The 27,377-nt window shown below is 40.9% G+C and overlaps 1 protein-coding gene across 1 annotated transcript; it reads right to left on the reverse strand.

Moving 5' to 3' along the window:
• Positions 1–4,557: 4,557 nt before the first annotated feature.
• Positions 4,558–27,304, reverse strand: LOC101175895 (transmembrane protein 180-like). Its single transcript, XM_004087392.2, has 4 exons — positions 27,008–27,304; positions 12,660–12,814; positions 9,317–9,400; positions 4,558–4,843 (listed from the first exon to the last, which is right to left on the reverse strand). The coding sequence occupies exons 1-4, from the start codon at positions 27,098–27,100 to the stop codon at positions 4,717–4,719; spliced, it is 459 nt and encodes a 152-aa protein (XP_004087440.1). The 5' UTR covers positions 27,101–27,304; the 3' UTR covers positions 4,558–4,716.
• Positions 27,305–27,377: the final 73 nt, after the last annotated feature.

The following is a 27,377-nucleotide window of genomic DNA, read 5'->3' on the forward strand; positions in this document are numbered from 1 at the left end:
CTCCAGCCTGGGCAACAAAAGCAAAACTCGGTCTCAAAAAAAAAAAAAAAAAAGAAAGAAAGAAAGAAAGAAAGAAAAGAAAGAAAAGAAAAGAAAATGTTCATAAATAAAAGAATGGAGGAAAGGTTGTAAGAAAAGCTTAAAAAAAAAATCTGGCTTGATGCAGTGGCTCACACCTGTAATCCCAGCACTTTGAGAGGCTGAGATGGGCAGATTACCTCACCTGAGGTCACGAGTTTGAGATCAGCCTGGCCAACATGGTGAAACCCCATCTTTACTAAAAATACAAAAATTAGCTGGGTGTAGTGGCAGGCACCTGTAATTCCAGCTACTTGGGAGGCTGAGGCAAGAGAATCTCTTGAACCCAGGAGGCAGAGGTTGTACAGAGCTGAGATCACACCACTGCACTCCAACCTGGGTGACAGTGCAAGACTCTGTCTCAAAAACAAACAAAAAATATCCTTTTCTATGTAGAAAACCCAAAATAATAAACAAAAAAAACTTTCTCCTGGAACTAATAAGCAATTATAATAAGGTTGCAAAATACAAGATTAACATACAAAAGTCAATCTATTTCTTATATGCAAGCCATAAACAAGTGGATTTTAAAGTAAAAACACAATACCATTTACATTAGCACCCTCCAAAAATGAAATAGTTCAGTATAAGTCTAACAAAATAAGTACAAGATCTATATAAGGAAAGCTACAAATTCTAATTAAAGAAATCAGCCTGGGCATGGCTCATGCTTGTAATCCCAGTGCTTTGGGAGGCTCAGGTGGGAGGAACACTTGAGGCCAGGAGTCTGAGACCAGCCTAGGCAACATAGCAAGACCCCATCTCTAAAAAAAGTTTAGCTGGGCATGGTGGTGCACACCTGTGGTCCCAGCTACTTGGGAGGCTGAGGTGGGAGGATCACTTGAGCCCAGGAGCTTGAGGTTGCAGTAAGCTATGATCATACCAGTGCACTCCAGCGTGGGCAATAGAATGAGGCCCTATCTCTGAAAATCAATCAATCAATCAATCAGAGAAATCAGGCCAGGTGCAGTGGCTCACGCCTGTAATCCCAGCACTTTGGGAGGCCAAGGTGGGTGGATCATGAAGTCAGGAGTTCAAGACCAGCCTGGCTAAGATGGTGAAACCCCGTCTCTATTAAAAATACAAAAATTAGCCAGGCGTGGTGGCACATGCCTGTAGTCCTAGCTACTTGGGAGGCTGAGGCAGGAGAATTGCTTGAACCCGGGAGGCAGAGGTTGCGGTGAGCCGAGATCGTGCCATTGCACTCCAGCCTGGGCGACAAGAGTGAAGCTCCATCTAAAAAAAAAAAAAAGAAAAAAAATCAAAGAAATCAAAGAAGAACAAAATAAATGGAAAGATAATCCATGTTCATGAATAAGAAGACTCAATATTGTAATGTATCAGCTCTTCTTTGATCTATATATTCAATGCAATCCCTGTCAAAATCCCTGTAAGTTATTTTTTGGATACTGACAAACTTGTTCTACAGTTTATATGGAGAGGCAAAAGACCCAGAATAGCCAAGACAATATCGAAAGACAAGAACAAAGTCAGAAGACTGACACCACCCAACTTCAAGACTTATTATAAAGTTACAATAATCAAGAAGTGTGGTGTTGATGAAAGAACAGAACAGTAGGACTACTTAGTTCCATTGTTCAAAATAGACCCATAAAAATATAGTCAGCTGATCTTTGACAAAGGAGCAAAGGCAATACAATGAAGAAAAGATAGTCTCCAACAAAGAGTGCAGGAATAATGAATATCTAAATGCCAAAAAAATGAATCTAGACCCAAACCATATACCCTTCACAAAAATTAAGTCAAAATGGATTACAGACCTAAACATAAAATGCAAAACTAGAAAACTCCTAGAAAATAACACAGGAGAAAATCTAGGTGACCTTGGGTATGGTGATGGCTTTTTAGATACAGCACAAAAGGCATGGTCAATGAAAGAAAGAACTGATAAGCTAAACTTAAAATAACTGCTGCTCTGTGAAAGATACTGTCAAGAGAACGAGAAGACAAGCCACAGACGGGAAAAACTATTTGCAAAAGCAGGATATGATAAAGGACTATTATCCAAAATATACTAAAAATTCTTAAAGTTCAACAAGAAGAAAACAAACAACTTGGTTTAAAAATGGGCAAAAGACCTGAATAGACACCTTACCAAAGAAGATATACAGATAGCAAATAAGTGTATGAAAAGATGCTTATATGTCATCAGAGAATTACAAATTTAAAACAATGACATACGACTACACACCTATTAGATGGGCCCAAACCCAAAAGATTGACAACATCAAATACTGGCATAAATATGGAGCAACAGGAACTCTCATTCATTGATGGTGGGAATGCAAAATGGTATAGCCACTTTGGAAGACAGTTTGGCAGTTTCCTACCAAAGTAAACATACTTTTACCATGTGATCCAGCCATCATGCTCCTTGGCATTTACCTAAATGAAATGAAAACTTATGTCTACACAAAAACCTGTACATAGATGTTTACAGCAGATTTATTCATAACTGCCAAAATTTGGAAGCAACCAAGATGCCCTTCAGTAGGTGAATGGATAAACTGTGGGTCATCCAGACAATGGAATATTATTCATCACTAAAAAGAAATGAGCTATCAAGGCATAAAAAGACATATCAGAAACTTAAATTGCATATTATTAAGTGCAAGAAGCCTATCTGAAAAGATAACATACTATATGATTTCAACTAGATAACATTCTAGAAAAGGCAAAACTATGGAGACAGTAAAAAGATCACTGGTTGCCAGGGGTCAGTGGGGAGGGAAGGATGAATAGGTAGAGCACAGGGGACATTTTGGGCAGTGAAACTATTCCTTATGATACTACAATCATAGATGCATGTCATTATACATTTGCCCAAACCCACAGAATGCACAACACAAAGAATGAACCCTAATGTGAACTATGGAATTTGGGTTCTAATAATGTGTCAGTGTAGGTTCTTCGATTGTAACAAAGGTAACACTCTGGTGGGGGATGTTGATGATGGGGGAAGCTGTGCATGTGTGGGGACAGGGGTATATGGAAACTATACTTTCTTCTCAGTTTTGTTGTGAATCTAAGACTGCTTTGAAAAACAAACTCTATTAGGTCAGTCAATTAATCCTTCACTATTTCACCATCTCCTTCACCTTACAGTGAAATCAAAGTAACAAACAGGGCTGCAAGGCCCTATGCAATCTGGCCTCCCTCCCCATTCCTGCCTCCCTCCCTCCTGCTTACTCTGCTCCAGCCATGCTGGCCTCCTTGCCAGCTAGAATGCCAGGCACACTGCACCTCTGGGCCTTTGCACTTGCTGTGTTCTCTCTCAGGAACATTCTTCCCTGAGAGAGCATCCTTGGTTCCCTGCCATCTTCCTTCAGGTCTTTATTCAAACGTCACCTTCTTTGTGAGGCCTTCCCCATCACTCTAATTAAAAATGCAGCTTTAGCTGTGCACAGTGGCTCACACCTGTAATCCTAGTGCTTTGGGAGGCCAAGGCAGGAGGATCGCTTGAGTCCAGGAGTTCAAGACAAGCCTGGGCAACACAGCAAGACCACACCTCTCCTAAAAACTTTTAAAAATTAGCAGGGCATGGAGGCACGTGCTTGTAGTCCCAGCTACTTAGGAGGCTGAGGCAGGAAATCACTTCAGCCTGGGAGTTCGAGGCTGCAGTGAGCTATGATCACACCGCTACACTTCAGCCTGGGAGTTTGAGGTTGCAGTGAGCTATGATCATACCACTACACACCAGCCTGGGCGACGGAGTGAGACCCTGTCTCTAAATTTAAAAAAAAAACAAATGCAGCTTCCGCCAACCCTTCCTATTTTCTTTCTTGCCGAGAGTTCATAACCATCTAACATACTATATATTTTACTTATTTCATTTCTTGGTCTGCCTCCCTCCCATTAGAATGTAAGCTCTGTGAGGGCAGAGATTTTTGCTGCTTTGTTTACTGCTACACCTCACTGCCATATCACAGAGCTCAGCACTTGGTAGGATCTCCATATTTATTGGATGAATAAATGAATAGCTTATGGCAAGTTCATGCATGCTTCCAAATATTTGCTGTGCTTGGAATGACATTCCTCCATTTGCTGTGCTTGGAATGACATCTTTACTTGGAATGACATTCCTCCATGTTCAGGAGAAAAATCCCGCTCAGCCTCCAAAACTCAGCTGAAGAAACCCTCTTCTGTGAAGTACACGCTGACCGTAGGCAGACGAGGTAGGAATCTCTTCTCTGAATTACCGCAGTCCCATTATACTTCTGGTGGTCCCTTATCAGTTTTGTGTAATCTGTATGGCCCCTTAGAAGGTTTGTATTCATCCTGTATTCAAAGGACCTTTGTACCTGGACTATAATCGCAGGCACTTGAAAGCATTTGTAAAATGAAATAGTAAATGAATGAATAACTCAGATAAAGTAATTAATATGTAGCTTAGTGTGAAGACATTTAGCATGTACATAATTTAAAGAAGATACTTAAAGATACTCCTATGAAAGTCCATTTGATACTAATACTTTTTATTATACCTTACTCATGATACAAGTTAGTGACTAATAATATACAAAGGTCAAGATAATTGCTTAGTAATTAACGTTAAAGGCTATGTTTGCTTTCATGTTTCTTTTACATTATTTCAAGAGCCTTTTTTTTTTTTTTACTTTACCTGCTATTTGTGTTTCCATATTCATACTGGTTTAGCCTAGAGAGTATCACCATGGGCGCTAAAGACTGGGCAGGTTTGGTAAACAAAGCATTAATGCCAAAAACCACTGAGGGAAGGGGTGACCTGGAACAGACAAAAATAGCATGGGTCTATATCACATACAAATTACATGTGTGTGTGTGTGTGTATATATATATATATCCATATATACAATTTGAATCAGGAATTTCTTTGTGTATGGAGTCTTCCTTGATCCTAAGTAGACAATAAAAAAAAGTATAGTATCATAAAATATTAACCTTTTAGTTATAAAGGATTATAAAACTAGAAAAACCTAACTCTTTTTTGAAATTTTTTTTTTATTTTACTTTAAGTTCTGGGATACATGTGCTGAACATGCAGGTTTGTTACGTAGGTATACATGTGCCATGGTGGGAAAAACTTAACTTTTTTTTTTAGAGGCAGGGTCTTGCCATGTTGCCCAAGTTGGTCTTGAACTCTTGGCCTCAAGCCATCCTCCCAACTTGGCCTCCCAAAAGTACTGGGATTATAGTCATGAGCCACGGTGCCCGGCCAGAACCTAACTTTTTTTTTTTTAAGACAGGGTCTCACATTTTCTCCCAGGCTAGAGTGCAGTAGCACAATCTCGGCTTGCTGCAGCCTTGAACTTCCAGGCCCAAGCAATCCTCCCACCTCAGCTTCAGCTGGGACTGCTGGCATGCGCCACCACGCCTGGCTAATTTTTGTATTTTTGAGGGGGATGGGGTCTCTCTATGTTTCCCAGGCTGGTCTCGATCTCCTGGACTCAAACAATCCTCCCACCCTGGCCTCCCAAAATGTTGGGATTATAGGTGTGAGACACCGTACCTAGCAGTGAAGGTGTCTCAGATGGTGTCTTAGATGAAGAAACTAAGATCCAAAGGGAAGACACAGCTCGTCTCTTACAGGCCTGTTAAGTGAGTGCTGTTTGTGCCCTGTACTCTGTTATAGGCTCTTACTATTTCATCTAAATCCCACGACAATCCCATGAGTGAGATATTACCAGCTATGTTTTAGAGATGGGAAAGCAGATTAACTCATCCACAGTCACACAGCTAGTAAATGGTAAAACTGGGATTCATGCCTAAGTTTTTCTGACCAAGTTTTATTAAGGACTACTTTAATGTATTCCTGATAAGAATCCTCCATATAACTTTTTTAAATAATCAGGTCATATAAAATAAATCAAGTGCATTGACTGAATAAACTGAAATCTTGTCACATTTCAACTAATGATGGAAACCTTGCAACTCAGGAGGAGAAAAAAGAAAATGGGAAGGAGAAAAAAGAAGAAAGGGAGGGAAAAAAATAAAAGAGAGACAAGGTCTGAGAATGAGAGGAAGTTTAATTTGATGGTAAGAGCTTGGGTTTAATTGTCTGTTCTTCAGTCTGCTGGTTACATTAACCAGAACATGGGAACATTAATTTCTGCAAGGTCTTAGTTTCATGAAAATGGGGATAACTTTGATTGTCTGACAATACAGTTGCTGTCTATCTCCCCAACTAGACTGTAAGTACCACAAGAGCAGAGGTTATGTCCGGTTTTGCTCACTGGTTTTTGTCTTCTCTGACGTGATTCGTGAGACAGTTGGCTCAAGCAAAAAAATCATTTTTAAAAGAAGAGACAGTAACCATTCCATTTTAACTATACTCATTCATAAATCTTTTCTCTGGGTTTTCCATTGAGTATAGGTCCACTGATGAAAGTGCTGGGCTGGCCGGGCACAGTGGCTCACGCCTGTAATCCCAGCACTTTGGGAGGCCGAGGCAGGTGGATCACGAGGTCAGGAGATCGAGAACATCCTGGCTAACATGGTGAAACCCTGTCTGTACTAAAAATACAAAAAATTAGCCAGGCGTGGTGGCGGGAGCCTGTAGTCCCAGCTACTCGGGAGGCTGAGGCAGGAGAATGGTGTGAACCCAGGAGGCGGAGCTTGCAGTGAGCTGAGATCATGCCACTGCACTCCAGCCTGGGCCACAGAGCAAGACTCCATCTCAAAAAAAAAAAAAAAAAGTGCTGGGCCATCTTTCTTGTATAAACAGGATCCATATTACATGAGAGACAGTTTCTACTATCAGTTATAAAGAGAACCTGAAGTCACTCATGAAGCAAACTGAGTACGAAATATCTTTAGACTTCTATGACTTTCCCCTCAAAACATTTAGTTTCCACTGCATCAAATGTGATAGTAATTGTTTACAACTCAATTTTTTCTCTTCTCCTTCTCCTTCTTCTTCTTTTGTATGTTGCCTAGGCTGGCTCAAACTTCTGGCCTTGAGCAGTCCTCCTGCCCCAGCCTCTCAAAGTGCTGGGATTACAGGTGTGAGCCACAATGCTTGACCCTACAACTCAATATTGAGTCTTTCTAAAGCATTCAACTTAATTTTCATAAAAGTAACTTTCATTTCACATATATATTTCCTAAGTTTGTAAAATATAAGTACAATTAAATTTTGGAATTACAGTAACAAGTACATCTGACATTAATAGATTTGAATTAAAAAACACTGAGCCTTGGTAATGATACCCTGAATCATGGCAGTAGAAAAGTATAGGTGTCCTCAAGAGTAGCCATTTGGTCACAAACCTACTGCACACATGTGAATAAGTAATTTTAGAGCAATGGCCTCCAACCATTTTGGCACCAGGGACCAGTTTCATGGAAGACAATTTTTCCACGGACCAGGGGGGTTGGTTTTGAAATGATTCAAGTGCATTATATTTATTATGTACTTTATTTCTAATATTATTACAGACCGGCACTGGTCTGTAGCCTAGGGGTTGGAGACCCCCATTTTAGAGAGAAGGAAGAGCATCAGATAACTTGGAGAGTTCATTACAAGACCCACTGTATTGAATCCTCAGCATTTACCACATTGCCTGACACAAAGGAATAAATCGATAAATATTTGTCAAGTCAATAATATCTAACACTCAAGGCTGCTGCAAGACCTGAATGAGCAAACAGTCATACAAGCTCATTTGGACACTGGCATTTGGTAAATGTTAATGCCTTTCCCTTTCTCACTGTTCAAGATATTTTATTTATTTGTAACCTATCTAATTCAAAAGGAATTTGAAAGGTGAAAACTGTTTACTGAAGTTGTTGCTTGTTTACGTATTCATTCAACAGAAGGAGTTTTGAGCCAGTCAGTTTTCCAGGTACAAAGGAGACAAAAGTGAAGACAGGACCCTGGACTGTAAGGAGCTCACCACCTTGCCTATCACCCCAAATATGAACTTAGCAACAAAACCCTGCAACAGGAAAGGAATTATACAAACAGAAATCCAGGTAGCTGGCAAATCTTTCCTCAATTTAATTTGCATTAAAAATAAAAGAGGGGGCTGGGCGCAGTGGTTCACATCCATAATCCCAGCACTTTTGGGAGGCCAAGCAGGAGGATCGATTGAGACCAGGAGTTCAGGACCAGCCCAGGCAACATGAGATCCTCATCTCTACAACATATATATATATTTAAAAATTAGCTGGGCCTGGTAGTGTGCACCTATATAGTCCTAGCTACTCAGGAGACTGAGGCTGGAGGATCCCCTGAGCCCAGGAGTTTGAGGCTGAAATGAGCTATGATCATACCACCACACTTCAGCCTGAGCAACAGAGTAAGACCCTGTCTTGAAAACAAATAAACAGAAGAGGATTTGCAGTATACATGTTTTGACAGAACTAATAAAGAATGTGCCTCTGTCTGGCCGGGCACAGTAGCTCATGCCTGTAATCCCAGCACTTTGGGAGGCCAAGGTGGGCAGATCATCAGGTCAGGAATTTGAGACCAGCCTGACCAACATGATGAAACCCTGTCTCTACTAAAAATACAAAAAAATTAGCCAGGCATGGTGGCGCATGCCTGTAATCCCAGCTACTCAATCGCTTGAACCTGGGAGGCAGAGGTGGCAGTCAGCCAAGATTGACCACTGTACTCCAGCCTGGGCAACAGAGCAAGACTCCATCTAAAAAAAAAAAAAAGAATGTGCCTCTGTCTTAAAATAATACATTCCTCTCTAATCTGCAAAATAGGATACGTATGAGAAAATATTTGCCAATCAAGTACATTTTATAGCTGATCTAAAGTGCTTACAATCATACCAAAGAACAGAACCTCTCATCATCAGCTTAGGCTTTTTCAAGTAAGAAAGGATAAGATGGACCTTGATTTTTAATTTTAATTCTTGCAATGTCACAGAGTAAAGGTCATTTTGCCTAATCGTCCCTTGTAATAAGGCATATTGCCATATGTAGAACATACAGCTAACTGAGATTTCACTTTGCTTTCTGATATTTAACCCTGTTGTAATATTGGCTATGTGAACCTGAGAAATGAAAAACTGTGATGTCATTTCAGAAATGGGGAAAAGTTGCCCAGGGCAAGCAAGCATGAATATATCTGATTATATTCTGCCCCCTGGTTCCTAGCGATGCCTGTTATGATTGTCTTTCAGATATGTGATTTGTAGTGGCAATATAACTGAGATATGGAGACTCTGATAGGTCCTGCCTACATGTGATATTTTTGTAGCTAACATTTGAATAAATATACCACTGCTGATTAAACTTCAGTAAATCTGCATCGACCACGTCAGCTAGTGGCAGGGTAAACAAGGAAACCGAAGCTTGCACGATAACCCTAGAAAGAAATGTTAAAACACATATGAAAATTTTACAACTAGGAGGCACAGCTTTCGTTAAAAAAGAATAAAATGAAAGTTGGCATTTGATTTGCAAGAAGATAAAAGGAAATGATATAGTATAAAAGTAAAGCTATATTAGGCAAACCCTTCTATCCTCCCAAATATTATATATCTATGAATATGTAATTCTCTTTTAAAAATGAAATAATGACTTTCACTTGGGAATTTTAAAAATGATTTTTATGCTTCTTCCTCATTGCAAATGACTAAACTCATTTGATCTGCTTAAATTATTAATAGATTCTAAAGGATAGGACATGCCAGGGAAATTAATCACACAGACATCTTTCTCTTGATATCAGAAATAGGATACGTTAAGAACTGAGAAAGGACATATAGCATTTTAATTATGATAGAAGAATAAAAATGAGGGGGATGGTTTAAGTGAAAAAAACAAACAAAAATTTTCATTCTAAAAATTACTATAAAATATCATTTTACATATTGTACAGCCGGGGCCACCCTTACAGACTTATAGAATAGTTATCTGCATGGGGTTCTAACGTCTTGAAGTTTCATAGGGATTCAATCATTTGAGTCAATTATTACAGTCTCCAGTACCAGTTTGTTCAAAATGCAAATATGTCTTCATGAAAATTTTCTCAAGTTGTTCCAGCAGGGACCTGGAATAGAATGTACTAATTCATTCACTCAAAATGAGTGGCTTACGCCTGTAATCCTACACTTTGGGAGACCGAGGTGGGTGGATCACTTGAAGTCAGGGTTCAAGACCAGCCTGGCCAACATGGTGAAACCCTGTCTCTACTAAAAATACAAAAAGTAGCCGGGCAGGGTGGCTGGGGCCTGTAGTCCCAGCTACTCGGGAGGCTGAGGCAGGAGAATCGCTTGAACCTGGGAAGTGGAGGTTGCAGTGAGCTGAGATCACGCCACTGCACTCCTGGGCAACAGAATGAGACTCCATCTCAAATAAAACAAAAAACAAAAACAAAAACATTATCTTTTCTTTTCTTTTTTTATTTTTCTTTTTTGAGACAGGGACTCACTCTGTTGCCCAGGCTGGAGTGCAGTAGCGTGATTTCAGCTCACTGCAGCCTCCACCTCTTGTGCTCAGGTAATCCTCCCACTTCAGCCTGCTGAATATCTGAAACTACAGGAGTGCACCACCACAGCTGGCTAAATTTTTATTTTGTGTAGAGACAGGGTTTTGCCATGTTGCCCAGGCTGGTCTTGAACTCCTGGGCTCAAGTGATCCTCCCACCTCAGCCTCCCAAAGTGCTGGAAGTATAGGCATGAGCCACTGCGCCTGGCCTAAAACACATTTTCTAAGGACCAGCTATTTACAGGAACTGCAGTAGGTAATGGGCCGCAGTGATAAGAGACTAGACCCTATTCACAATAAACTCAATCCAGAGGGGACCACAGATAGTCGCAGGTAGAGGGAAAAGCACCACAGCAGAAGTAAGCATAGGGCACTGGAGCCATATAGGAGGGCCACCTAATCCAGATGAGGAAATCAGGGAAGGCTTCCCAGAGAAGCACGTACCCGAGCTGTGGCCTAAGACACATGAGGACAGGGCCAAGCAAGAAATGGAGAAGAGCTTTCCAGGCACAGGGAACTGCATCTTCTAGACACAAAGGTATCTCGACCAGGAACTGCAAAGTATTTCTGTATGTCAGAGAGTACAGTGTAGGTTGAGGAGTAACAAGAAATGAAGATGAAGGCTGGGCACAGTGGCTCACACCTGTAATCCTAGCACTTTGGGATGCCAAGGTGAGCAGATCGCTTGAGCCCAGGAGTTCAACACCAGCCTGGGCAACATGGCAAAAACCTATCTCTACAAAAAATAAAAATTAAGCTGGGCATGGTAGTGCACATCTGTAGTCCCAGCTACTTAGGAGGCTGAGGTGGGAGGATCGCCTGAGCCTGGGAGGTGGAGGTTATAGTGGGCCATATTTGTGCCACTGTACTCTAGCCTGGGCAACAGAGCAAGACCCTGTCTCAGAAAAAAAAAAAAAAAAAGAAAGAAATGAAGACGAAAAGATAAAGAGGGACTATATAACAAGACATCACATCATCATTTTGAAATACCCTGAAAGCAATAAGAAGCCACTTAAGATTATTAAAGGTACTTGGGAGGCTGAGGCAGGAGAATGGTGTGAACCCGGGAGGCGGAGCTTGCAGTGAGCCGAGATCGCGCCACTGCACTCCAGCCTGGGCGACAGAGCGAGATTCCATCTCAAAAAAAAAAAAAAAAAAAAAAAAAGATTATTAAGCAAAGGAAGAGCATGTTATTCTAGAAGCAATATGAGAGAGGGAGTTGGAGAAACTGGAGACTATAAACTAGGGGGTCATAAGGGAAGACTGTATCCTATTCCGTGTGAGAAATGAGCTATAGGAATGTCAGTGGAACTGAAAAGAGACATATTCAGGGCACATTAGGGAGATAAAACTGCTAACAATTAACAGTGTGTTGGACCTAGGGGTCAAAGAAGAGAGAAAAGGCAAAGACAACTTCTCAGTCTCTGACTTGGGCAAACAGATAGATGGCAGAGCCATTTCCCCAGATGGCAAATAATGGCAAAAGAGCAGATCTGGCAGCAAGATCCTTGATTTGGACCTGCGGAATTTGAGATGCCTGTGATGGAGGCAAAGTGGGTGCTTGGGGGAGGAGGAGAGGTTGCAGAAATAGGAGGAAGAGTTGAAGGAGAAATAGAAGCTCAGCCTCTTTTATACGTGGCAGCAGTATTTACTAAATGCTGTATTTTTGAGACAGGGTCTCACTGTCACCTAGGCTGGATGGAGTGCAGTGGTGCAGTCATAGTTCACTATGACTTGAATTCGTGGGCTCAAGTATGATCCTCCTGCCTCAGCCACTAGAGTAGCTGGGACTACAGGCATGTGCCACCAAAAAATTTTAAAATGTTTTCTAGAGACGGGGTCTTACTCTGTTGCCCAGGCTAGTCTCAAACTCTTGCCCTTAAGCAATCCTCCAACCTTAGCCTTCCAAGTAAATTTTTTAATAGGTTGAAAAAAGTAAGTTTACTACAAAATTTAATGTATGAAATTCCTTCAAAAAACAAGCCATTAACATTCATACAATTTGTCAGAAAGGTACAATGACCTTGCCTAGAAATGAACATTAAACTCAGTCCGGATCAAAAATGTTTCACTGCTTGAAAGGGCAAATGGTAAAATTTAGTGTAATTTTGAGACTGGAACCAGCATTTACTTACATGATAATAGTGAGATAAAGAGCCAAACAGTAGTAGTATTGCTTTCTCAGGAGTAACATGACAATAGAGGCTGTTCCTTCTACATAGAAAGAAATTAAGATGATCTTATAGTAATCAAACTTTTTCAGCCAGGACTGACTGATAAGTACGAGGCACTGAAATGGAAACAGAATGGCACTGTGTTAAGATGGAACTCCATGCATTATTAAGCTTACTTACTCTTGCTAATGACAAAATAAACCTTATTGCAAAATAAATTGCTGGCCAGGTGTGGTGGCTCGTGCCTATAATCCCAACACTTTGGAAGGCCAAGGTAGGAGGATCGCTTGAGCCCAGGAGTTCATGACCAGCCTGGGCAACATGGTGAAATTCTATCTCTACAAATAATACAAAAATTAGCTAGGTGTGGTGATGTACAGCTGTAGTCCCAGCTACTAGGGAGGCTCAGGTGGGAGGATTGCTTCAGCCCAGGAGGTTGAGGCTATAATGATCTATGATCACACCCACTGCACCCCAACCTGAGTGACAGAGCAAGACCCTGTCTCAAAAAATATGTAATAAATAAATAAATTTGCTTCTGAATTATAGTATCAATTGAAACACACAACTAAAACTATCTTGCTTAGAAATGCCATTATTATCCATATATATCAAAAATTGATTATGAATAGTAACTTTTCTTTTTTTTGAGACAGTCTCAAATCTGTCATCCAGGCTGAAGTGCAGTGGTGTGATCTTGGCTTACTGCAACCTTTGCCTCCCAGGTTCAAGCTATTCTCATGCTTCAGCATCCTGAATAGCTGGGATTACAGGCAAGCACCACTGTGCCTGGCTAACTTTTGTATTTTTAGTAGAGACAGCGTTTCACCGTGTTGGCCAGGCTTGTCTCAAACTCCTGGGCTTAAGTGGTCTGTCTGCCTCGGCCTCCCAAAATGTTAGGATTACAGGCGTAAGCCACCACATCTTGCCTGAAATGTACTTTTTACCCTAAAATCAAGCATCAGAGGTAAACAAGAGTTAGCATTCCTGGTTACTGTGTCCTGCCTAACTTTATATATTTTTATCATTATAACAGATTCATTTTAAGAGCTCAGACTTAGATTTTTTGCATTTCTTGCTATCAGTGAAAAAGTTCATTGTTCTAGACTAAAAAGTTTATGCTAAATATACATACATACATTAACAAAGATCAGAAGATACTTTGTTTTCAATAAAAAAGCACACATTGTTTATCCCTGAAAAGTTTTCACTAACCAAAAGTATGTGCATTATAATTAGAAGAGAATTTTGAATGATGTAAGTAGAATACAGATGTTCTTTAACAAACATAAGGGTTTTTTTCCCCTGACTGATTTTTTGACTTACTTTTCTTCTTTCAAGGAGCAAGAGTTCATTTTCCGGATACTAAAAAACAGTGGATCAGTGATTGATGTGGTCCAAGGCATTTCTTAGAGTTCTGTAGGAGGAAGTACGGAAAACACCCCAACAAGTCCAATTATATTCTTAAATATTATTATAATATTATAAAGTAACACATTTCCACATATTGAAATGCAGCTGCTGTTTCTCCATCTCTAGTACATAAACATACAAAATACATGAAGTTAATAATGTAAGAAATATGTGGTAGAGTGGAATGTGTAAGATTTTTTTTAGAGACAAGGTCTCACTATGCTGCCCAGCCTGGTCTCAAATTCCTGGGCTCAAGCGATCATCCCAAGTAGCTGACCACAGGCATGCACCACCATGCCTGGCTAAAAAGTGAAAGATTTTGAAATCACATGTCCCTAGATTTAAATTCCAGCTTTGCTACTTTTACCAGCTATTTCTTCACAGACAAGTTACTTTACCTAAGAGGCATCTCCCCCACCAAGACAAACTTTCTCTCTCTCTCTCACTCTCGCTCTTTTCCATTTCTCTTCTCTTACCTAGCACCATACTCAACATATAAGGCACTTAATAATTGGTAGCTATTTTTCTTGTGTCCAATATATAAAAAGATATAAGCCAATGATGAGTAGTATTACAAAAATCATGAAAGAAAAGAGAAAGATTGCCTTTTTTTTTTTTAACTAAAAGCCTTCTACAGACGAAAGATTTTGGCTCCCCATTCAACAGTGTGTTCCAACATAAGTGTTGGCAAACCTATGCCAAAGGAGCCTACATCAAAACAGAGGGATAAAGGCAGTGCCGTGCTCACAGTGAAAGTCTAATAGATACCTGCTGCGTTGAGTTGGCCGTACGTAGTAAGAGCTAACATTTCTAGACGGTTTATTTTGTGCTAGGAACCGTTTTAAGTACTTTGGATGTTGTAATTCATTTAACCCTCATAATAATTTCCTTAGGTAGGCACTATTTTGTTGTTGTTGTTCTTTTTTTTTTTTTTTTTTTTTGAGACGGAGTCTCACTCTGTCACCCAGGCTGGAGTGCAGTGGCGCAATCTTGGCTCACTGCAAGCTCCGCCTTCCGGGTTCACGCCATTCTCCTGCCTCAGCCTCCCGAGTAGCTGGGACTACAGGCGCCTGCCACCACGCCCGGCTAATTTTTTTGTATTTTTAGTAGAGACGGGGTTTCATCGTATTAGCCAGGATGGTCTCGACTTCCTGACCTCGTGATCCACCCGCCTCGGCCTCCCAAAGTGCTGGGATTACAGGCATGAGCCACCGCGCCCGGCTGTTGTTTGTTTTTTGAGACAGGGTCTTGCTCTGTCACCCAGGTTGGAGTTCAGTGGCACAATCACGGCTCCCTGCAGCTTTGACCTCCTGGGCTCAAGCGATTCTTCCACCTCAGCCTCCCAAGTAGCTGGGACTCCAGGTGTGTGCCACTATGTCTGGCTAATTTTTTAAATTTTTTATGCAGACAGGGTCTCACTATGTTGCCCAGGGTGGTCTTAAACTCCTGGGCTCAAGCAACCCTCCCACCTTGGCCTCCCAAAGTACTGGGAGCCATTGTGCCCAGACCAGTAGGTACTATTTTGATCCTCATTTTACAGATGAGGAAACTGAGGCACAGAGAGGTTGAGTAACTTACCCAGGATTGCACAGCTAGTAAGTGGAGAGCCAGGCTCCTCCTGGGCCGACTGCAGATCCATGCTCTTAACCCAGTTACTCCTTTGCCTCTCTGGGGAGTGTAATGTGGAAGAGTGACAGACCTATACCAACAGTTATTAGGGAGACAGAGCATTTATTCATCCTTTTCTCCTTTATTTATTCAATTCCTCAAAAAGAAAACCAGCCTGAGGGCTGGGTGCAGTGGCTTATGCCTGTAATCCCAGCACTTTGGAAGGCCGAGGCAGGCGGATCACTTGAGGTCAGTAGTTGGGAGACAAGCCTGGCCAACATGGTGAAATCCCATTTCTACTAAAAATACAAAAATTAGCCGGGCATGGTGGCACATGCCTGTAATCCCAGCTACTTGGGAGGTTGAGGCAGGAGAATTGCTTGAATCTGGGAGGCAGAGATTGCAGTGAGCTGAGACCATGCCACTGCACTCCAGCCTGGGTGACAGAGCAAGACTGTCTCTAGAAAAAGAGAGAGAGAGAGAGACTGTCTCAAGAAAAAGAGAGAGAGAGCAAGAAAGAAAGAAAGAAAGAAGAAAGAAAAGAAAGAAAGCAAGAAAGCAAGAAAGCAAGAAAGAAAGAAAGAAAGAAAGAGAGGAAGAGGAAGGAGGGAGAAAGGGAGGGAGGAAGGATGGAGAGAGAAAGAGAAAATGAAAACATAGTGCTCACCCTTCATTATTTTATCCAATAAAGTGTTAAAGAGACTTAGCCAAATGAATAACAAGAACAATAGATTCCAATGAGCTGTCATTTTTTTTTTTTTTTTCTGAGGCAGAGTCTGTCACCCAGGCTGGAGTGCAGTGGCACCATCTCAGCTAACTGCAACCTCCGCCTCCCAGGTTCAAGTAATTCTCCGCCTCAGCCTCCCAAGTAGCTGGGATTACTGGCACCCACCACCATGCCCAGCTAATTTTTTGTATTTTTAGTAGAGACAGTGTTTCACCATCTTGGCCAGGCTGGTCTTGAACTCCTGACCTAATGATCCACCCACCTAGGCCTCTCAAAGTGCTGGGATTACAGGCGTGAGCCACTACGCCCGGCTAAGCTGTGATTTTTTACCACAATAATTTACATGTGTTAATTCTCTAGAAATTAAGAATAAATTTAAAGCAACTTTGGATTTTGTTTTATTTTTTGTAGAGACAGGATTTCGCTGTGTTGCCCAGGCTGGTCCCAAACTCCTGGCCTCAAGCAATCCTCCTGCCTCAGCCTCCCAAAATGCTGGAATTACAGGTGTTAGCCATTGGGCCCGACCTGGATTTCCATTTTATAATAATTTTTTATTGAGATCAATAGAAAGACCTGTGTTTTGTGAGGGCTTAAGAAAAATGACTGTTAAAATCTTTTGGCCATACTTCTCTTAACAACTAGTAACCAAGAGAGACTAAGAGAAAGTATTTACTGATCATATATCTCTGACAAAAGACATGTGCCTAGAATATACAAAGAACTCCTACAACTCAATACTATGAAGACTAATTACTCAATTTAAAAAGACACATTATTTGAATAAATAACCAAAAAGATATATGGATGGCAAGTAAGCATATGAAAAGATGCTCAACATCATTAGTAGTCATTAGGAAAATGTAAATCAAAACCACAATAAGATACTACATACCGGCCAGGTGCGGTGGCTCATGCCTGTAATCCCAGCACTTTGGGAGGCTGAGGCGGGCGGATCACGAAGTCAGGAGATTGAGACCATCCTGGCTAACACGGTGAAACCCCGTCTCTACTAAAAATACAAAAAAATATTAGCCAGGCGTGGTGGCGGGCGCCTGTAGTCCCAGCTACTCGAGAGGCCGAGGCAGGAGAATGGCGTGAACCCGGGAGGCGGAGCTTGCAGTGAGCCGAGATTGCGCCATTGCACTCCAGCCTGGGTGACAGAATGAGACTTTGTCTCAAAAAAAAAAACAGGAAAAAAAAAATAAAAAGAAAGGTAAACATATACCTTCCATACAACCCAGCCATTCTACTCCTAGGTATTTACTCAAGAGCAAGGAAAGCATATATCCATACAAAGACAAAAAATGTTCATAGCTTTATTTGTAACAGCCAAAAACCAGATCCAACCCAAATGTCCATCAAGAGATGAAAGAAGGAAGTCCTGGCCAGAGCAATCAAGCAAAAGAAAGAAATAAATTGCATCCAAATAGGAAGAGAAGAAGTCAAACTATCTCTCTCTTTGGTGACAATATGATTCTATACATGGAAAACCCTAAAGACTCTACCAAAGGACTCCTGGAACTGATAAATGACTTCAGTAAAGTTTCAGGATACAAAATCAATGTACAAAAATCTGTGGCATTTCTATACATGAATAATGTTCAAGCTGAGAACCAAATCAAGAATGCGATCCTATTTACAGTAGCCACAGAAAAAATTAACATACCTAGGAATTCATCTCACCAAGGAGATGAAAGATCTCTACAAGGAGAACTATAAAACACTGCTGAAAAAAATCATATATGACACAAATGGAAAAAGATTCCATGCTCATGGATTGGAAGAATCAATATTGTTACAATGTCCATACTGCCCACAGCAATCTACAGATTCAATGCTATTCCTATCAAACTACCAACATCATTTTTCAGAGTTAGAATAAACTATTTGCAATTTCATATGGAACCAAAAAGATCCCAAACAGCAAAGCACTCCTAAGCAAAGAGAACAAAGCCAGGAACATTACCTGACTTCAAATCATACTATAAGGCTACAGTAACCAAAACAGCATGGTACTGGTACAAAAACAGCCATATAGACCAATGGAACAGAACAGAGAACTGAGAAATAAAGCTGTACTCTTGCAGCCATCTGATCTTCAATAAAATCAACAAAAATAAGCAATGGGGAAAGGATTCCTTATTCAAAATATGGTGCTGGGATAGCTGGCTAGCCATATGCAGAAGACTGAAACTGCACCTTTCACCACACACAAAAATTAACTCAAGATGGATTAAAGATTTGAATGTAAGACTTCAAACTATAAGAATCCTAAAAGAAAACCTAGGAAACACCATTCTGGACATCAACCTTGGGAAATACTTTATTGCTAAATCCTTAGAAGCAATTGCAACAAAAACAACAATTGACAAGTGGGACCTAATTAAACCAAAGAGCTTATGCACAGCAAAAGAAATTATCAACAGAGTAGGCAGACAACCTATAGAATGGGAGAAAATACTTGCAAACTATGCACCTGACAAAGGTCTAATATCCAGAATCTATAAGGAACCTAAGCAATTGAACAAGTAATAAACAAACAACTGCATTAAAAAGTGGGCAAAAGACATGAACAGATACATCTCAAAAAAAGACATATAAGCAGCCAAACATGAAAAAATGCTCAACATCACTAATCATCAGAGAACTGCAAATCAAAACCACAATGAGATACCATCTCACACCAATCAGAATGGCTACTGCTAAAAGTAAAAAAAAAAAACAACAGAGATAGACTGCAGAGAAAAGGGAACACTTATACACTGTTGATGGCAATGTAAATTAGTTCAACCACTGTGGAAAGCAGTTTGGAGATTTCTCAAACTACCTAATACAGAACTACCACTTGACCCAGCAATCCCATTACGGGGTTTATATCCAAAAGGAAACAAATTGCTCTACCAAAAAGACACATACACTCTCCTGTTCATTGTAGCACTATTTACAATAGTGAAGACATGGAATCAGCCTAGGTGCCCACCAACGGTGGACTGGGTAAACAAAATATGGCACATATACACCATGGACTATCCCATAGCCATAAAAAGAATGAAATCATGTCCTTTGCAGCAATATGGATGCAGCTGGAGGCCATTATCCAAAGCAAATGAACACAGGAACAGACAAACAAATACCATATGTTCTCTCTTATAAGTGGGAGATATGCATTGGGTACTCATGGCAAAAAGATGGCAACAACAGACACTGGGGACTACTAGAAAGGCAGGGGGCAAGGGTTAAAAAACTAACTATTGGGTACTATGTTCACTACCTGAGTGACGGGATCAATCATACCCCAGACCTTAACATCACACAATGCGCCCCCATAACAAACCTGCACATATACTCCCTGAATCTAAAATAAAAGTTGAAATGATAAAAAATGTGGGGGGGAGGAATTATTAAAAAAAAACAGAAAAAAATAAGCAAATTATGGTATACCCACATAATAGAATACTACTTGGCAATAAAAAGGAATTAAATATGGATACTCACAACATGACTGAAAGAATCCAGACCAAAAAATAGTACATTACTGTATGATTCCATTTATATAAAAACCTATAAAATTCAAACAAATCTATAGTGATAGAAAGTAGCTCGACAGTTGCCTGAGAATTAGGGAGGTTAGGGAAGGGCAGAAGGAAGGGATTAACAAAGAAGCAGAAAGACACTTTGGGGAATGATAGATACGTTAACCATCTCAATTGTGGTGATGGTTTCATGGTGTGTACATACGCTGGAATGTATCAAACTATACAGTTTAAATATATGCAGTTTTTTTTGTAGGTCAATCATACTACAATAAAGCTACAAGAAAAATCCTGCCTTTCTTTCAACTCTTAAATGTTTCCAAATATCAAATAAAGCATGAAAAACAAAAACAGGAGCTTATATTAAAACCTGTTAATGACCAGGCACAGTGGCTCATACCTGTAATCCCAGCACTTTGGGAGGCTGAGGCAGGAAGATTGCTTGAGACCAGGAGTTCAAAACCAGCCTGAGCAATATACCGAGACTCCATCTCTACCAAGAAATTAAGTCAGCCAGGCATGGTGGTGTATGCCTGTAATCCTAGCTACTCAGTAACCTGAGGCGGGAGGATTCCTTGAGCCCAGGAGTTTGAGGCTGCAGTGAGCTGTGATCATGCCACTGCACTCTAGCCTGGGGGACAAAGTGAGACCTTGTCTCTAAAAGATTAAAAAAAAAAAAAAAAGGGCCAGGCATGGTGGCTCACACCTGTAATCTCAGCACTTTGGGAGGCCAAGGCAGGTGGATCACTTGAGGTCAAGAGTTCGAGACCAGCCTGGCCAACATGGTGAAAGCCCATATCTACTAAAACTACAAAAATTAGCTGGGCTTGGTGGTGCATGCCTGTAGTCCCAGCTACTTGGGAGGCTGAGGTAGGAGAATCGCTTGAACCTGGGAGGCGGAGGTTGCAGTGAGCCGAGATCACGCCACTGCACTCCACCCTGGGAGACAGAGTGAGACGCCATCTCAATAAATCAATAATAAATGAACAAATAAATACTTGGGAATAAATTTAACAAAAGAAGGGGAAAATTATAAAATATTGAAAGAAATTTCTAAAAATCTAAATAGATAGAAAAACATCCCATGTTCATGGATCAGAAGATTTAACATCATTAATATGGCAATACTACTCAAGCTGATCTACAAATTCAGTGCAATCCCTATCAGTATTCCAGCTGACTTATTTGTAGAAATTGACAAACTAATTCTAAAATGTATATAGATTTGCAAGAGACTCAGAATAGCCAAGTCAATCTTGAAAAAGAAGAACGAGGCTGGGTGCAGTGGTTCACAACTAGAATCCTACCACTTTGGGAGGCCAAGACAGGAGGATCACTTGAGACCAGGAGTTTGAGGTCAACCTGGGCAACATAGTGATGCCCCGTCTCTACAAAAAATAATTTTTTTAAAATTTTATTATTATTATACTTTAAGTTTTAGGGTACATGTGCACAATGTGCAGGTTTGTTACATATGTATACGTGTGCCATGTTGGTGTGCTACACCCATTAACTCATCATTTAGCATTAGGTATTATCTCCTAATGCTATCCCTCCCGCCTCCCCCCACCCCACAACAGTCCCCAGAGTGTGATGTTCCCCTTCCTGTGTCCATGTGCTCTCATTGTTCAATTCCCACTTATGAGTGAGAACATATGGTGTTTGGTTTTTTGTCCTTGCGATAGTTTGCTGAGAATGATGGTTTCCAGTTTCATCCATGTCCCTACAAAGGACATGAACTCATCATTTTTTATAGCTGCATAGTATTCCATGGTGTATATGTGCCACATTTTCTTAATCCAGTCTATCATTGTTGGACATTTAGGTTGATTCCAAGTCTTTGCTATTGTGAATAGTGCCGCTATAAACATACGTGTGCATGTGTCTTTATAGCAGCATGATTTATAATCCTTTGGGTATATACCCAGTAATGGGATGGCTGGGTCAAATGGTATTTGTAGTTCTAGGTCCCTGAGGAATTGCCACATTGACTTCCACAATGGTTGAACTAGTTTACAGTCCCAACAACAGTGTAAAAGTGTTCCTATTTCTCCACATCCTCTCCAGCACCTGTTGTACAAAAAATAATTTTTAAAAATTAGCTGGGAGTGCTGGCGTGTGCCTGTAGTCCCAGCTACTCAGGAGGCTGAGGTGGGAGGATTGGTTTAGCTGAGGATGTCGAGGCTACAGTGAGCAGTGTAGGTCAAGGCTACACTGAACTCCATCCTGGGCAACAGACTGAAACTCTTGTTTCAAAAAAAAATTAAATTAAATAAAAAAGAAAAAGAAGAACAAAGTAGGAACACTCATACTTCTCAATCTCATCAAGAAAGAGAGAAGACAACCCACAGAACAGGAGAAAAATTTTGCAAACAATATCTGATAACAGATTGCATCAAACGTATATTAATATGAAGAACTATTACAACTCAAGAGTATTAGTAAACTAAATAAAAAGACAACCTAATTATTAAAAACTGGGCAAATGGGCTGAATAGACATTTCTCTCTTTTATTTTATTTATTTATTTATTTTTTGAGACAGAGTCTTGCTCTGTCGCCCAGGCTGGAGTGCAGTGGCATGATCTCGGCTCACTGCAACTTCCACCTCCAGGGTTCAAGCAATTCTCCCCGCCTCAGCCTCCCGAGTAGCTGGGATTACAGGAGCCCACCACCATGCTCGGCTAATTTTTGTATTTTTTAGTAGAGATGGGGTTTCACCATGTTGGCCAGGCTGGTCTTGAACTCCTGACCTCCAGTGATCCACCCGCCTCAGTCTCCCAAAGTCCTGAGATTACAGGCATGAGCCACCGCGCCTGGCCTGAATAGACATTTCTCTAAAGAACATATACAAATGACCAACAGCATATAAAAAGATGCACAACATCATTAACTATCAGGCAAATGCAAATCAAAACCACAATGAGATGTCATTCACACACGCCAGGATGGCTATAATCAAAAACACAGATAATAACAAGTATTGGTTAGGATTTGGAAAAACTGGAACCATTGTACATTATTGGTAGGAATGTAAAATAGTGCACCCATTGTGGAAAATGATCTGTTGGTATCGCAAAATGTGAAACATGGAGTTACTATGTGACACAACTATTCCACTCCTGGATATATGCCCAAAAGAAATGAAAATATATATCTGTGCAAAACACCTGTACATTAATGTTCATGGCAGCATTAGTTGTTAATAGTCAAAAAGCAGAAACAACCCAAATGATCATCAACTGATGAGTGGATAAACAAAATGTGTTATATCCATACGATGACTTATTAAGTCATTAAAAGAATGAAGTACTCATACTACAATCTTAAAAACATGCTAAGTGTACATCAAATTACATCTAGTGTAAAAAAATGCTAAGTGAAGGAAGCTGGTCACAAAAGACCACATATTATATGACTCAATTTATATGAAAGTCTAGAACAAGCAAATCCCTAGAGACAAAAGGTAGACTGATGGTAACCAAGGGATGAGGGGAAAGTGCAATGGGATTGTACTTTCAAGAATTTCAACCCCTCAAAAATTGACTAGTTCTTTTCAGAATGATAAAAATGTTCTAAAAGTGATTGTAGTGCTGGTTGCTCAACTCCATGAATATATTACATATGTTGAATTGTATGTTTTAAATGAGGCATTGTATGGTATGTGAATCATTTCAACAAAACTGTTTTTAAAAATCTACCTTTCCTGGATGTCCTTGAGCTGAGTTAAGAAAAAAAAAAATCTACTTTTTTTTTTTTTTTTTTTTTTTTTTTTGAGACAGAGATCTCGCTCTGTCACCCAGGCTGGAGTGCAGTGGCACGATCTCCGTTCACTGCAAGCTCCACCTCCCAGGTTCATGCCATTCTCCTGCCTCAGCCTCCCGAGTAGCTGGGATTACAGGCGCCCACCACTATGCTCGGCTAATTTTTTGTATTTTTAGTAGAGACGGAGTTTCACCATGTTAGCCAGGATGGTCTCAATCTTCTGACCTCGTGATCCGCCCACCTCAGCCTCCCAAAGTGCTGGGATTACAGGCGTGAGCCACTGCGCCCAGCCTACTCTTTATTTATACACGAGTTTTTGTTTGTTGGTTTTGAGACAAACAGGGTCTCACTCTGTTGCCTGTGTTGGAGTGTAGAACTGTGATTTCGGCTCAATGCAGCCTTGTCCTCCCCAGGCTTAGGTGATCCTCCTACCTCAGCCTCCTGAATAGCTGGGACTACAGGAGCACACCACCACGTCTGGCTAATTTTTGTATATTTTGTAGAGACAGGGTTTTGCCATGTTGCCCAGGCTAGTCTTGAGCTCCTGGGCTTAAGCAATCTGCCTGCCTCGTCCTCCCAAAGAGCCAGGATTACAGGCGTGAGCCACCACGCCCAGGTTTACATAAGAATTTAACAATTTTTTTTTAACCTGGTGAAGAGGAAAAACTATAGGCAGGTATTATACATGATTTAAAGTAAGAAAGTATATATAGCCTAGAATATGATAGCAAATAATAAGCAGAGACAGGAACTCAAACAGCTTCCCATTCTGGGTGGTTAAACAGAGGAGGAAACAGCCTGACAAACTTCAAGTTGCTTTGAAAGGAGAACATCATTTTATCATGCACACACAGTACCTCGACTATATTGATAAGCCAGACATGAAATTCCATTTGATATACTCTGCTAAATAAATGATGTAAGCACAGTACATTTTAGAGACAGAATCTTAAAGTACACAGCTCTAAAGTTACCACCTCCCTTTTCTCGTCTGTAAGAATAAGAATCTCTTCCTCCAAGATTGTTATGAGGATCACGTCAAGTAATGTACACAATGCACTTGGCAATGGTCCATGGCACATGGTAAATACTCAAAACTGTGGGTTACCATTATTATGGCACGTACGGTAATTATAAAGACCTTGGGATAATAGCAGACAGGCAAATTCTATTCTATATACTTTGCTTAAGAAATTGTGGTGGGCCGGACACGGTGGCTCATGCCTGCAATCCCAACACTTTGGGAAGCCAAGGTGGGAGGACTGCTTGACCCCAGGAGTTCAAGACCAACCTGGGCAACATGGCTGGTCTTGAAAAACACTGTCTCTACAAAAAATAAAAAAACTTAGCTGGGCATGGTGGTGCATGCCTGTGGTCCCAGCTACTCAGGAGGCTGAGGCAGGAGGCAAGCTTGAGCCCAGGAGATCGAGGCTGCAGTGAGCCATGATTGTGCCACTGCACTCCAGCCTGGGTGACAGAGCATGACACTGCCTCTAAAAAAATAAAAAGATAGGCTGGGCACCGTGGCTCACGCCTGTAATCCCAGCAGTTTTTGGGAGGCCGAGCCAGGCAGATCACGAGGTCAGGAGATCGAGACCATCCTGGCAAACACGGTGAAACCCCATCTCTACTAAAAATACAAAAAAATTAGCCGGGCATGGTGGCGGGTGCCTGTAGTCCCAGCTACTCGGGAGGCTGAGGCAGGAGAATGGCATGAACCTGGGGGGTGGAGCTTGCAGTGAGCGGAGATCGTGCCACTGCACTCCAGCCTGGGCGACAGAGTGAGACTCCATCTCTAAATAATAAATAAATAAATAAATAAATTGTGGCAACACTTAAAACATTTTAGAACTATTTCTATCCCAAATGGCTTAATGATTTTTGAAAGCTGGTAAACAGTAAAAACTAGTCTATCTAGAATAACCTGTTCCCTGAAGAGTATTGCTGAGATGTTTTGCTTATCATTTGTGAAAATAGGAAAAACCTGTATCACAGGCGAGGTAAAGTCATATTTTTAGAGGACATATTTAGGTTAAGGGGAACAACATATCAGCTCTCCAAATGGTATAATAAGCAGCAGACCAGTATATTTTTTGAAGAGGACATGACCTCTACAATAATGGTCATGACCATGGAATTTTAATAGTGCTCTGAGATTCCAGGACTCAGGCTTTTAGCCAAGTGTTTTGAAACTTGATCAACTAACTCTTCTTCCATGTGATGGTCACAGAAATCTTAAACACCCAAATAAAGCAAAATGACATGCTCACAGGAAGCTGTTTTCTTCCATAGTTCTGCTGAGGCTTAAAGGAGAAAGCTGAGAGGAACAAAATTCCACAGCAAAAAATGTTTAAAATATCACATTGTTTGGTTCTCATTGGGGTCTCTTTCCTTTTTTCCTTTTGTCTCTTTTTTTTTTTTTTTTTTTTTTTGAGACGGAGTCTTGCTCTGTCACCCAGGCTAGAGTACTGGAGTATGGTGGTGCAATCTCGGCTCACTGCAACCTCCGCCTCCTGGGTTCAAGCGATTCTCCTGCCTCAGCCTCCTGAGTAGCTGGGATTACAGGTGCCCACCACCAAGCCCGGCTAATTTTTGTATTTTTAGTAGAGACAAGGTTTCACATGTTGGCCAGGCTGGTCTCGAACTCCTGACCTCTAGTGATCCACCCGCCTCAGCCTCCCAAAGTGCTGGGATTATAGGCATTGGCCACTGGGCTCGACCTTGTCTCTTTTTTCCATTATGTTTCTACCGAATCTTGTATGTTATCTAGAGCTCTGAATCTTTGGGTGTTTTAATAATTGTGTGTCTGCCGGGTGCGGTGGCTCATGCCTATAATCCCAGCACTCTGGGAGGCTGAGGCGGGTGGATCACTAGAGGTCAGGAGTTCGAGACCAGCCTGGCCAACATAGTGAAACCTTGTCTCTACTAAAAATACAAAAATTAGCCGGGCTTGGTGGCGGGCACCTGTAATCCCAGCTACTCAGGAGGCTGAAGCAGGAGAACTGCTTGAACCCGGGAGGGCGAGGGTTGCAGTGAGCAGAGATCACACCACTGCACTCCATCTTGGACGACAGAGCAAGACTCCGTCTCAAACAAACAAAAAACTGTGTCACTTTTTCAAACTACTGATGAAATCAGGTTTCTAATATCATCACCCAGCTAAGAGTTAAATCTCTAATCCCTGCAGGAAAAATTATCACAAATTATAAATCATAGAGAACATAATTATAATAATCATAAATAACATAAAGAACTATTACATACCTGTGGGCAAATAAAGCCTGCCCCATACATAATGCTCCTTATAGAAGAAGATAGTACATCTCTGGGAATAAGAATATCTGCAAAGATCATCATGAAGTTGCTGAAGAGGTTAAATTAAAGACTTGAAAGAAATTCATGATCAGAAAAAGGTAAAAGTACTTCTGGGGCAAGATCTGTCTCATGGATAAAATGACAGGAGTCCAGGCGAGATCCTGTTCAGATTCCAAGAGGAGGTTCTCTTCGGGGCTTCTTTTAGGTTTGAAACGCCTCACGTGATACATCCCAGCGTAAAGGCTGGCAGCAGCAAGGAAAGCAATGACGATGGAAACAGCCTGGAAATGGGGCAAAATTTTCCATGTTATTAGAGATC

Source organism: Nomascus leucogenys, chromosome 2 (genome assembly GCF_006542625.1).
Source record: "Nomascus leucogenys isolate Asia chromosome 2, Asia_NLE_v1, whole genome shotgun sequence".
Lineage (NCBI taxonomy): Eukaryota > Metazoa > Chordata > Mammalia > Primates > Hylobatidae > Nomascus > Nomascus leucogenys.

Bases quoted from the DNA above. Each gene is read 5' to 3' on its own strand.
- LOC101175895 (XM_004087392.2), bottom strand. From the start codon at position 27,100: ATGATGATCTTTGCAGATATTCTTATTCCCAGAGATGTACTATCTTCT. The intron at 9,401-12,659 runs GTAAGTAAATGC...ATTTCTTTCTAG, and splicing joins CTTTATCTCACTATTATCAT to GGTTATCGTGCAAGCTTCGG. The intron at 4,844-9,316 runs GTGGTATATTTA...TGTCTGTTCCAG, and splicing joins TTACTGAAGTTTAATCAGCA to GTCACCCCTTCCCTCAGTGG.